Genomic DNA, 14051 nt, shown 5'->3' with positions numbered 1-14051 from the left:
TAGTATATTACAGGTACTCAACAAATATTAGCTAAAATTGAATTATGTCCTTCATTTCTTTCTTTTTCCCTGTGCCAGCCATTATCACAGGCAAAAAGAGTCTGAATAATAACATGCAAGTAAAGAATTCACTGTTAGATAAAATGAAAAATAGACATCAACTGGTTCTTTGGTGACTTAACATTACTTGTAAAAAAAAAAAAAAGAGAGACAAGGAAATAGAAATAATTTTTGAGGGTCTTTGTATATTTATGAAAAAACTAGCAACTTTTAGAGTCATTATCTTATGTTGGTTTTTTTTTTTGAATATAGAAGCATCTAGAACAATCTTGTCGTCCTTGTCATTTTTTCATACTTTTGTTAGAAAAGATAGTTCAGACCAGGAAAATATAAAGACATATTTTTGGGAAGTCAATATTTAAATTTTTAGTGATATCTAGTTAGATGTTGGATGAATATGCAGAACATAGCTATCTTAATTTCTGGTTTAGCAACAATATTTACTGATAATTTTTGCCAAACTGTTCTCTGGGTAATCCCCAATTATAACAAACCATCACTTGTTCAGATGAAGAGGATATGGTAGAAAGTCTGTGTTGCAAAATATTTTGGAATAAGCTCTATACAAAAAAGAGTTATTTTATATGGAAGAAGAAATACAACCAAAGCTGCATGAAATAATTGTTACATCATAAAGTTTGTGATAAAATCTTCCTTAATGAGGTGATAAATTTTAATTAGTTCACTGTTAATAAATAATCGATGTTTCTCACGTACTTGAGAGGATTTGAAAATAGTTAGCTCGATGAGGGCATTCATTCTCTTTGCAAACCATGCTGGCTCTGTTTGATCTCTTTTGGAAAATGGTTGGTACAAAGGAAAATTTCCTGTTTTAATAAAGTTTTACTGTTTGGCCCTTTTTATTCATTCCAAAGGATTATATACAGCCATTGATCCTAATCTTAATTGTTTTTACAAGGATGTGGGTGAAGGGCTAATAACAGAAACTATATGGGGTCAAGTGAGTGAAGAAAACGGTCACCCTATGCATGTAGCTTCTAAAACAGCAAGGCGACTACTAGAAAGGCCAATTCCATGGATTAAGAACTGAGCTCTGGAACCCCAGAGAGCTGGCTCCAGACTCCACCATGTGCTACAACCTTGGGCAAGAACCTGAAGTTTACCCATCTGCAGAATCAGTCTGTCGCTCAGAGCATAGCCATCCTAGGGCTGTTGTAAGAATCAAATGATAGACTCCAGAGGTGCTTAGAAGTGTCTCAAGGTGGCTTCTCTCATTCCCATCACCTAAATTCTATGATCTTGCTGGGGACAACCAGAAGCTCTGATTTCTCCTCTTACTGTCAGACTCCCTATCTCACTCCTGCTTATCATTGCCATGTGGGTATCACAAAAACACTGCAGATTTAACATGTCCAACCTGGAAGCTGATATTTTTTTCCTCAAAACCTTGTTTGCAGGCACCTGGGTGGCTATGTTGGTTAAGCATCTGCCTTTGGCTCAGGTCACGATCCCAGAGTCCAGGGATCCACATTGGTCCACAGGGAGTCTGTTTCTTCCTCTGTCCCTCCTCCTGCTCATGCTCTCTCTCAGTCTCTCAAATAAATAAATAAAATAAAATAAAATAAAATAAAACCAATAACAATAACTGTTGTTTGCATTATCTATCCCATATCTCCTATCCCAGTAAATGGCACTAGAGAACATTGACTTAGGCCAGAAATTTGAAATTCATTTTTGGTTTTTTATTTCCCCTCATCTTCCTCACTCAATTCATCGGCAAAACTTCCTAGTTTAGTGAAGTGGTTCACCCTACAGCTTATTCTAGGTACACCATTAGCTCCTCGGTAAGGTTGACAGGCTAAATCTATAGTGTTTTCTGTCGTACAAGACTAAACTGTGAGGGCACATCCATAGGGTTACTGTTCCCTGTGGCTTCTGGTTGCTTCCCATTAATAGGGAATGTTGTTAAGGGTTAGGAAGGAGAGAAGAGAGGTCATGTGATAGTTCTGCCCTCCCTGCATTGAGCTGCCTCAATCCCTCCTCCCAGGGTCATTGTTCTAATCAAGACAGATGACTTTATATGACTCTCCTTCCAGGGTCTGGTGACTACTCCGCCTCCTCAACCCTCCAAGCCTAACAGTGGAAAAAGCCTGACCCTAAATCCACAGCTTTGCAATGATACATTTATAAATAAATCTTCCTCCTCCAGTCATCTAATTTTGAGAATGCATGTGTTTCTGCTGGGACCCTCACCAATATAGATCCTAAGCGTGGTCCTTGGTTAATCACCAGATTAACCACAACAAAGCTCCATTTTGCTCTAATGCGGTTAACTAATGTCACACCCACGTGTTGGTAGATGGGGTACCATGGGATGTGTCTCTTCTCAGAATTTGAATTGAAAGCCTGGCATGACCTTTCTATTCTTTGATTTCTCCTCAAACTGTCTCACACTTCTTCTGTAATTCCGAAGGATTTCTGCCTTGGAGAGGAAGGGTTGGGGTGAGAAAAAGCCACTCCTCATGCACATTTAGCTGCTTGGTTCCCTTATTTTTACCTCCTTCTCCGGTTCATAATCCACTAGGAGCAAAAGTGGAAAGGTTTCCCTCTGCCTTATGCATTTTAGTTGTGATTTTTTTTTTTAGATTTATTTATTTATTTGGGGGGTGCAGAGAGAGAGGGAGAGTCTTTAGCAGACTCTGCACTGAGCACAGAGCCTGACTGGGGGACTCGATCTCATGACCCTGAGATGATGACCTGAGCTGAAATCAAGAGGCAGAGTCTCACCTGACTGTGCCACCTAGGCTTCCCAGTTGTGATTCCTTTTTAGTGTCCTCCATATTGGGAAGACATTTCCCCTCTCCAATTATCTGGAGCTATAGTAGCTGAGTTTTGTTGAGAAACATAATTTATAGGAAAGAAGAATAAATAAACATGCATTTAATATTTTTAAGTTTTCATCACTGGTGATACATAGGACAGATAATTACTACTCATTTACTTAAAACTTTTACTGGCTTCCCAGTTGCACATAATATGTAGGTCAGTTAACATCAACATCACCTGCAAGTCCAGCAAGAACCTATTTATGTTTCTAGCCCAGTTTTCCTATTTTCTCCTTCGGGGCTGTACTTAGGCCACACTGATTTTCTTTTTAAAATATATAAAACTATGTCCTACCTCAGGACTTTTGTACATGCTGTTCTTTCTGCCCGGAGCACTAATTTCTTTTGCTTTTTGCATGGATAAACTATTCTTCAACTCAGGTCTCATTTTAAAAAAGTCATTCTTTTCTAACCTTTCTCCCACAACCTTGTCCCTTAAAAGTCTTCTCCAGACTGTTCTTTGGATTGTTCCTACCATCCTTGTCATTGTTTTGTTTATTTTTCTAGTTAATTTTATTTATTACGTCCACTAGAAAGATGAATTTATAATTTCAGATATAATATAGATCTTTATATACCACTGTATTCCTGGCTTCTAGCACTGTGTCTGGCATAAAATGAAACCATAATAGATATCTACAGAATAAGAAACTGAATGAAGTACAGTGCCCAGTAGGGTATCAGTGGTCAGTAAACATAGACGAGCATTGTCATTATGAAATCTCACTGCTAATTAATATGCCATTAAACTTAAGAATATTTATTTAGTCGAATCTGATGTTTTATTAGATCTCACATATGTATTTTAGAGCTTCTTTTGGCAGAGCTGTATCAAGAAACTTATTTATCAAAACCAAGCACAATACATAACATGGCATCCTTTCAGTGGAAGCCTGTGGTAGGGAAGGCCTTCTCTTCAAGAGATTTCTGGATTTGGTTTTTGTCTTATGAAGTGAACTCTTCTAAGATTCACAGAAGATTCACAGAGTTGTAAATGGAATTAGATAAGCAGAAAAGCCAACTGCTTGAACTAAAAGAGACAGAGAGAAACCAAAATAAGGGAGACCTTGGACTCCCAAATCTACTGGCTGGAAACCAGCTGAGGAAATGACTTTATTGCCAACATGGGCTAGCAAAGAAGATCTATGAAGTAGACCCAGGTGTCCAGAGGACAGAGCTGGGAGCCATGGAAAATCATTCCAACCTTGAGACTTATTAAGGAACTGCCAACATTTGCTTGTCTGGCCTTCATGATTACTGTGGAGTCAGGGTCCTGGCCTCCTATTAGCACATTTTGTAGTTCCCTCTTACACTCTACCAGGGTTGATCTGTGTGACCCATAGCATAAGGCAGAAGTACTGCTTATAAAGGATTGAAGATTTCATCTTGAGTTCTCTCTCCTCCTCCTTTTTTGATGTTCTTTGTTATTCTCTCCACCTTCCTGGCCAAAAGTAACTAAGCAGAGTGAGGAAAAGTCATATTCCACAAAAGGGGGCTGTTAAAGGTATAACCTCCATGTTTTTATTTGTCTTCTGGAACCTTAACCTTTAGGGCAAGCATATCCAGGTCTTAGAAAAACCCACTTTTGCATGGAGTGTTTCAAGTGAATTTTTAATCAATTTTATTTTATTTCTGTTTTCTTTTGATACAGGATTTGAAATTTGAAGGGGAAGGCCTCCATCAGTACATCCCTATGTCCCATTTAAAGACCGACAAAACCTGCAAGAAGTGTGTTCCTTCCTGGTGGATTCAATGTGTTTTCTTTTCTTTTGTATGCTTCACTCTAGATTAAATGTGGATCAATTGTAGGTAACAGGCACCCCAGTTTGATTGACCTTGAGGATCAGGCTTGTGGAAACTGTAACCTCCTTTCCTCCTGAAATTTATCTGTGCCCTATCATTCATATTTAGTTGTTGGCAATGGGGCATTCTGGTGATGGTGTAGAGCTGGGAGCCATGTCTTGTTTACCACTACCTCCTTGAGCCAGTGTAGGCACTTCCAAGATCTGGGGATGCCACTTGCTGCTTCTCCATGCCAGGAGAGGAGAGACAGAAGTAGTGGGTGTAGGTTCAGAGGGGGCTTCAAGTTAGATGTTCCCACTTTGAATCTTGGGCTTTACCTCTTAGGGCTATGCAACCTCAGATAACATTTTCCAGCATCGGTTCATCAGTGTAGCAGAAATAAGAATACCTTGTTGGACTATAGTCAGGGTTAAACAAAATAATAGATACAACTTATTTAAAAGAGTGTCTTGAACACGCTAAGCAGTCAGCAATAACTGTTCACGCTACATATCAGTGATGTTCAACAGGGATCAATTTTGCCTGCAGGGGACGTTTGGCAATGTCTGGAGACATTTTCTGTTGTCACTACTGGGACTAGGAGAGGGTCTCTTAATGGCATCTAGTGTGCAGGGGCCAGGGATCTTGCCGAACATTCTACAATGTGGGCTAGCCTCCAAAACAAAGGGTTATGTGGTTCAAAATGTCAATAGGGCAGAGGTTGAGAAATCCTGTTGTAGACATCAATGTTGTTTATTCATTGTCATTTTGCTTAATTTATGATCCAAATAGCAGGGAAAATAAGGTATCAATAGGAGTGGGACCTATCTCTCTGTGAAGGGTCTTCAGCGCCCCCAAGAACAGGCCGCGGGGACAGGAGGTGTCAGTCAACACTCAGGGCGGTAGCCGCGATCTCTGCACTTCTAGGTCTGGATCTTCTATAAACCAGGAGAATGGCCAGGGAGGTAAACAAGATGTTATATGCAAGAGACTTAATTATGGATGAAAATAGTGAAAATTGGAACTATCCTAAGTATCCAACAATAAGATTATGTTGTAGGAAAAAACCTTGATCTCATAGAAAATGCCTTTAATGTACAAAGTGGTAAATATGGGTGACAAAATACTATTTACATCTTTGGCCTTATTTTGTAAAGAAAAAAAAAAGGTGTGTTTAGTTACCTAGCTATGATGAATAGACCTCAGTATTTTATCAGGGTTTATCTCTGAGTGGTGGACTAATGGACGACTTTTTGGGGGGCTTTTTATATAATCAGATATTATATAATGTGCAAATGTAAACATATATTTATATAATCACAAAATTAATAAGAGCTGTACATGAGGTTAAAAAAAAAAAAAAAAGAGTAATAATATGCCACAGGACCTAATTCAAAATGAGCTCATGTCTGGTCTGGCTCCTGGACCAGGGTGTGACTGCTCCAAGGGGACACAAATCTGTAGACTTAAATCAAGGTACCTGATATCATGTTAAAACTGTGTATTAAACTTTTGATGTGCATGTTCCTGTTTAACTAAGGAAGGTATTTTTAGAATACCTTTAATTATAAAGAACTGGGATTGCGACTAAGGATCTTTTTTTTTTCCCCCTTTAGGATTATAATCATGAATTCAGCATCTAATTATTTAGATTAAGTTTTTAAGATATTTCATGAGTGCCATGCTATGCTTGCCAAGAGAACAAAGAAAGAAACTGAGGAAACCATTTCACTCCGGTTAACATAACATGTTTGATGTTTACTAATGAAATCTGTTTACCTTCATAACTGTATAATAGGGCCATTAAAGACAATAGATACAGTAGTTTAAAAGTAATAAAATTTACAACAAAGTGTATTTAATTTGAAATTGAATTGCCAGCAAATGGGTGTCCTAATGAACCCTTGTGTCAGTGTAGCTCTAACCAAATTAAGGGAAATCATTTCTATCACAAGAAACTAAATCAGCTGTGAGATCCAGAAAGGCCATTCCTCTGGTGGGGGTACAGTCATTGTCACAGATGGCCCTGCTGATGGAATTAAGCTTAAGTCAGGAGAAGTGAAATACAAGATCCTTCTTAATTCAAATGAATATGGGAAAGCAGGCGCATGTTGTTAGGATGCGTGACGCTTTAAATAAATAAATAAATAAATAAATAGTAACAAAGAAGCTCAAATAAAGACAATAAATGTTAATAGGAGAAAAAATAAAAAGGCCTACGGAACATTTTGAAGGTAGAAATAGATCTTCATCTCTGATCATTGCGTCAAAAAAAGAAAAGAAAAAGTTTGTATCATATCAGCTGTTCATCTATTTAAATGATTTTCCCATTCCAGCGATTCTTTACCAATTTATAGGCTAGAAGGGGTGGGGGTAGAAAATGAGGTGGCTAAACATCTTACCAAATATGTAACCTTCTGGTAATTTCTGAAACAAGCCGCATTTTAATTGCTGGTAGATCAGTACGGAATATAGTGAGTCTTGTATTTTGTTGGATCCCATTTCAAAAGCTACTCATCTCCCCAACTTTAATCAATGGTGGTAATGTGGTGTTTATCTAGTTCTCAGTTAATCTGACACGATGTTTAAAGAAAACATCAAATTGTGTTGTGTTTCCAAGGGCAAACCTTTTCATTATGCCCACTGTCGATTTCTGTTCCTTTTATCTCCCTTCTTCTTGTAACTGCTAGCAGAGCACCAAGTCAACCATTAATTGCAGAGCTAAATGTCTGTAAAGAAGACAGCTCAGCCAAGCTCTGCACCCTCCCAGAAGTCACTCGCGAATCAAAGGGAGCAGCAGGACCTTGCTGGAAGGTGAGGCTCTCACCAGGAACTTTTCCTCTGCCACAAAATGTTAAAGTGATGAGATCAGTTGTTATCGACTTCTTTTCCTGTGGTGCTTTTCCTCTTGGGGGACCCTTTAGAGAAACAGAGTTTCAGCAGGGCTTGGTAAATATTTTTGAGGAGAATTCTTTGCTAAGATAGAACAGCTAAAATTCTCAGTTGTAAAGGCATTGGAATTCCTCAAAAAAGGTGTCCCTGGCACCGCGCTGGGTTGTCACTAGACAATGAGGCAGAGCTGCCACCATGCAAATGAGACAAGGTTTGAGATTTGATGAATCTTCTGTCTTCTTTCCCTACTCATCTGACATACGCTTTGAGGAAGGTTGTAAATGCAAGAGAGATTGTGGTATAATTCCTCAGACTGGCATTTCTGCCCCCTAGTCACCATTCGATTATCTTCCAAATTGCTGTGTTTCAGAGAGATAAAGATTTTTTATGGCTTGCTGACTTGAAACAACCACAAGAACCAGCGAAGAGATGCCTAAGCAACCATGCATAGTAATTCCATTGGTAAATGACAAAATCTTTGTTTGTATGACATTTCCAAAATTACTACAGAAGATGAATCTAAAATACAAAATGTCACATTTGGCATGCAAAACTATCACAATATATTTCAGTATAAAATTCATAGAGGCGTTTAATTTAGAATGTGTTTAATAACTCGGTCTGCCTGCATCGGTAATCCTGCCTTGAGGTTTAAAGAGATTGTCTTATTTATTCAGATGGTGTTAATTTTTAAAATATTTTTGGAAACCAAAATATGAAGGTTAAGTCCTTATTGTTAATTAAGATTTTCTAATTAAACCAAAAATAATTGTTATTCCGATAGGCTTTTAAGTATGACTCATATGAAAAAAAACCAAAAAACAAAAACAGAAGAAGTTTAGCAACTTTCATTGTTTATTTAACTGTGATTTGATTCCAGAAGCATACTATCTATATGGAAATATATATTATCACTAACAAAATAAAGTCAAGGCGGGATTCCTAAGTACTTACTGTTGGTTGCAGATTAATGGGTATGCTACTAACTCCAGTAACCAAGAGACTAACCTGCTTCCAAAAACGACATTATTTTTTGCTTAAAGCACAATGTAATAGAGAATTCTTTGAGGTCAAATTATTCTGAAGACTATTTGGGACTTATGAGTATAGAAAACATGACTTAATGACATTGGAGTTATTAATAATCCCAGTTTAATTTTTGTTTAATCTGAAACAAGTCCATTAAAAATCTTATCAATTCGTATAAACTTTCTGGCACTTACTAAAAATGAAAATGGCCTATTTCTGTCAGCTGAAGGTAAGCAATGAAATTCCAATGTCCCATAAAATATGCCTGAATTGTGTTCTTTAGTTACTTACAATTTATGCTGAGTTGTAGGTTAAAGCGTATACAAATGCTACCCTTCCTTTATTCTTTTATTCGCATGTGAAACTGATGGGGTTAGTTGACCTCATGTTGAAATTGAATTAAACTATCTATTGGTGTTTGTCTGACCTACTTTGGACTTCCCTCCTCAGTGTGGTCTAGGGGCCAATGGTAGGTTTCCAGAATGTACCAGAGTGGCACAGGGATTATTTTGAAGTGAAGCTGCTTGAGAAACAACCAGTGCAAGACCCCTCAGACCCTCCTCTGTCCCCCTGAACTCAGGAATACTATCTCCCATAAGGAAGGTACCCTTCCTGTACTGAGAAGTGAAAAAACATCCTTATCGCCAGTGATTGGAACTCTTAAAAGGAGAGAAACGTTGCTATTTATTTTTACTAATCTACTACTTCAGGCCAAACTTAGCTTAGAATTCCTTCCTCACTAAAACTCTCTAACACCTGTTTTCTTTATTCTGTCAGCTTCTCGCCAGTGTACTGTCTGTCCTCCTAAAATGTCTCTCTACCTCCTGCCACAGCAAAGGAAAGTTTACTCTCTAACAGCCTGGCAAAATGTCACAGAATTACATGCGTCCCTTGGTGTCACCTAACAAAATCCTGGATCCCCAAAGAAATGCGCTATTGTCTCTCTTCCTATAAATGCCTCTCCTGGTCATTTCTGTAGGTCTCCATGTCATTCCTGGGCCTTGCTGTGCAGTAATAAAACTTCGGCTTTTTTCTCTTGTTAACCCTTTTCATGTAAATTTAAGTTGGAGTCCAGCGAAGACCCTGAAGGGTAGGGAAAAAAGGTTTCCTCTCCTACAGTGTCATATGGTCTGTGATTAGTGTCAGAGGGAAGGACTGTCGCCTTTCGAACTCTGAGTTGGAGCTCACGGCCCATGTTCTCCCATCCCAGATAACCTTGAAGAGGCATGATGTGTGGTTTTTAGAAGTGTTGGTTTCCTGTTAATTCTATCTTATTATAATAGATGAATGGTTTCTGATGTCACAGATCATTAACATACCATGCTTAAAAATTGGCTAAACTTTCCCTGGCATAATTGGCAGGTTTGGCTTTTGACCTCCTAATTATATATCTTGTGTCCTCCCCTGTTATCATTACTAATACCTAACAATTACAGGTTGAGCGAAAATAATTGTCTATTTCCCCCCACCCCCGAGAATCGCATTGTGGCTAATTGCGTGGTTTTACCCAGTTCCTGCATATTTCAAAGACCTGTCTTGTCTTTAGGTTGAGCAGGGTCAGGAGCCTCAGCGTCTTCAAATGCAGATGAAATGCCTAAGGGGTCTCAAGAACAAGGCTCCCCGAGGCTCTTACCTCCTCAGAGTGTCCTTGCTCCCTCGACCAGGTGGCTGTCCCATGCAGTGGAGGCATACAGAGCAGCTGAAGACCAGAACACACCCAGTGAGGCATGATGGAAACTTTTATGATGTGGGGCTCTATTTCCATGAAAGCCTTCATGTGGTAAGCAGGTCTTTTTGCCCACATAGCGCTTTTTCTGTAGTTTCTCCATGCTTCCTACCCGTCCATCTTTTTATCCCAATTGATGTAGATTTAGATATTCAGCTCTGTGTAGTGAACAGGAAGGATTTCATTCATTCTTGCATGCATTCATTCAGCAAATACCTAGTGGGCACCCACTATGCACCAAACATGGGTTGTGCACCATAAAGGGACCTCCCTCCCCCCGTCATGTCCAGTGTAAAATGGAAATGCTATCTTCATTTATCAAGAACATATAACGTGGATACTTGGTCTAGTTCTTCATCTTTTTTGGATTTATGTGCTGGGAGATTAATGATGAGTGTTTTGGGGTGTCTTGTACATGTATACATGTGTAAGTAGCCAGAGATGCTGAATTTAGGTGAGAACCAAGGTTTGGACTAGAAGAGAAGTTGGAGGGATTGTTCAGAAAATATATTATGGATATAAGGGGATGTGTTTACCATGCAAAGAGATTACAGAGGAGATGGTGCTGAGTAAGGCAGGAAGAGATAAGTGAGATTAAAGAGGGACTGACCCTGGTGGCAGGGATGAGAAGTAGAGCCTGGAGGTCATCAAGTTACCTTTGGAAACAGAGAGGGGAGTCTCAGCTTCCTCTGGCCCTAAGAAAAAGAAGGGAGGTTGGGTTAGTCCTGGTACATTGGATGTTGGGCATGAGCACAGACTGTTCACAAATACAGAATTGCCTTTTACACTATTAATTTGAATGCATAAAACAAACATCTTGAGAGTCAATATAGGTATTGCAGAGTGATATTAAAAAAAAAAAAACTAATTTCTCTCTAAAATAGAAGTGTACTCTCTTTCCCCATTTCCCTTTAGGTTTTGTGCTTAAAGGTATCCTTTTAATTAATTTTAGCATGTGGTATTTCATTAAGGGTTGCAATGTATTATTCACATGAATATACTCTTCAGATAATATATTGCATTTATTCTGACCAACTGACAAAATTAAAACGGAATGTGAAGCCATAAAAACAAATGAGCCTTTCTGTACAGTAGATCTATAAACTACAAACCCAGGAGGCCATCATTTACTTGTAGGGTCCAAGAAGAAAATTACCAACCTCCATGTTTTTGCCGCCTTTACTTGTTAGATATCTACACCCCTTGAGGACAGACAGTGTTTTTCTTATTGCTGTTGCTTGTTTGGTTGGTTTTTGTTTTTGATTTTTTAATGAGCAACAACTCTGTAGTAGGTTTTAAGAAATAGAAAAGATCTGGCATTCATAAAAGCCACACCATTGAATAATAAGTATAGAGTATCAGATGACCTCTCTGTTTGGAAGTTGACAGGTGTTAAAACCAAAAAAGCAAAGTCTGCCTACTGTTGGGAGCCATGTACTAATCAGACATTCAGCGAAGGTTCACAGTGTAATCCTAAGATGTAGCCGTGGTTGACTTCTGTTAGGGTTTGGAGAGTTGGTAGTGTTGATGGGGATGGTAACACCAGGAGTCTCTTTAAGACAGAGACCTCAATTTTTCCCTGGATAGCATCCTCCCTAAGCAGAAAGGAATCCTGGCTGAAAATGTTCACTGGGGAACCAAACCTCAGTTGGCTCATCTGTGAAATGGGCATAATATCTGCCTACCAGATACATCATGAGAAATGACTAAGAGAATAGCTGTGGAAATCCACAGTGCCGGTGTGTAGTAAGAGTCCAGAGGCTTCTTTTAATCATTGTTATAATTGTTCTGTTTCTTTGATGAAGAAACTGTCCATAAATTTTTACCCAGTGGACTTTCATTTTATTATATATAACAGATGTTTATATGGTGAGTAACTTTCAAACTGACCTTTGCTTGAGAGCAACATCAGTTAACATTTTCTTTCTTTCTTTCTTTCTTTCTACTAATTCTTTTCTTCCTTCCTCTTTTTTTTTTTTTTTTTTTAAATTCCTTTTAGTGATGGATCCCAAAGGCCTTCTTAAGGGGGTATGCCAGTGAGAGGAGTTAGTTTCAGGTTGGAAGGAGAGGACATTTTCCCTGGGGGAACCCACTGCCTCTATGGGACCAGAATTTGAGGACATGTTCTAAGAAGACAGCAGGCATAATTCAGCTCCTGTGCTGAGGTCTTGGTTCTCACCCTTTACCTCAGAAATGTGGTGTGACCTAAAATCTTAGTTATTTAAAAAAAAAATTTGTACCTAATGGGCTGTTACATTTATTTGCTACATTTTAATTAAGTACCAGAAATTTTAACACATAGAGTTAGGCTACAGAGTATGTAGTTTCAAAAGCTTGAGTTCTAGAGCCATCTGCATCAATACCTGTTTGATGCTAAAAGGTGGTAAAAAGTGTTGTTATTATTGTTTTTATGGGTTTAGAGGCCCATCCCTGGATCCCACTATCAGAACTGTGAACTCTGAGGACAGATGCCACATATATTGCTATGTTTATTTTGAGAATATTCCACACCTGTTTTGGGAGAACTAACAGAGTGTGCTAAAGATCTAATGCCAAGAGGACTGAAGAAGGGTACTAGGGAAGGCTTCAGGAAGAGGTCCAGAACCACTACATGACTGAGGTTGCGAAAATGTTAGTGTTAAAAAGTGCATCTAGTCTGTAAGGGAAAGCAGAGGCGGCCCTTCTTTCGATAGTAAAATGCATTTTTCCCTTCCTGCCAAAAAGAACAAAAAGTGTCTTGGAATAGTTGAAATAACAACCCCAAATTTTCTTCCCCTGTGTCAGAAGCAAACAAACAAAAATAATTACCTCCTGCCACAGCCAAGGAAAATTTACTCTTTAACAGCCTGACAAAATGTCACAGAATTACATGCATCCCTTGGTGTCACCTAACAAAATCCCAGATCCCCAAAGAAATGCGCTAGGCTATTTCACATTCAGTGTATATAAGAAAAGTACAAAATTCAGGACAAAAACAAAAACAAGAAAAGCACCCAAACCTCCAGAACTTGACAGGAAAGAGAAGTCATCTGAGGCTGTTTCATTTCAGAATAAAAATGCTGTTGCTCAAAGTCCTGTTCATTCCATTGGGTTCTACCCAATAACAGCAAATTTTTCACTAACCACACAATTCTGCCTGCCAGTCACTCTGCCGGCAGTTTGTGGGAGACTGACAGTTCAAACAGCAAGTTTTCCAGAAATACAACTTTTTAACAATAGGAATACACATGCACAAACACCTAAATGTGCATTGGGTATGTAATTGATATAGGGACATATAAGATATTTGTGTCATTATTTTTAAAATGTGAGTCTAAGAGGGGGTCATCTCCACTGTAACTCCACAAACAAGAGAAATTGGCTTCGTAAGGTCTTTAGAGAGCACAAGGCATCTTACAAGTGCTAATGGGGTGGGGGAGATGGTCATCTACTCTCATGCAGAAAGGACGGACTGAGAAAACATTTCCCCCCAAAGAAGGGCAAATCCTAATTACAGAAGCACCCAGAATGCTGCAGAAAGTCTTGCTTTATCCACATGTAAGTCTACCTTTTGATGGATATTGGAATGAGGGTACAATGAGACAACATTAAAGGTGGCTTCGCTTTGGCATCAGGCTATGCCAGGAGGTAAATACTTGAAGGTTAAAGTGAAAAGGGTTTGAGAAGTCTCCAAAGGAGGTGGCAGATATATGGGTAAGCCCAACGTAATATCACCC

At 38.8% G+C, this 14051-nt stretch overlaps 1 protein-coding gene across 1 annotated transcript in view; it reads left to right on the top strand.

Moving 5' to 3' along the window:
• OFCC1 (orofacial cleft 1 candidate 1) overlaps positions 1-14051 on the top strand; it is a gene marked incomplete at its 5' end in the record, with an annotated part of 303058 nt that overhangs the window by 70526 nt on the left and 218481 nt on the right. Inside the window, 3 exons of the mRNA XM_032341375.1 lie at positions 4558-4634; positions 7379-7502; positions 10165-10389. Coding sequence (XP_032197266.1) covers positions 4558-4634; positions 7379-7502; positions 10165-10389 — 426 coding nt within the window. The remainder of the gene's footprint in view (positions 1-4557; positions 4635-7378; positions 7503-10164; positions 10390-14051) is intronic.

Source organism: Mustela erminea, chromosome 4 (genome assembly GCF_009829155.1).
Source record: "Mustela erminea isolate mMusErm1 chromosome 4, mMusErm1.Pri, whole genome shotgun sequence".
In the NCBI taxonomy this organism is placed as follows: domain Eukaryota; kingdom Metazoa; phylum Chordata; class Mammalia; order Carnivora; family Mustelidae; genus Mustela; species Mustela erminea.
This window is presented reverse-complemented; position numbering and strand designations above follow the sequence as displayed.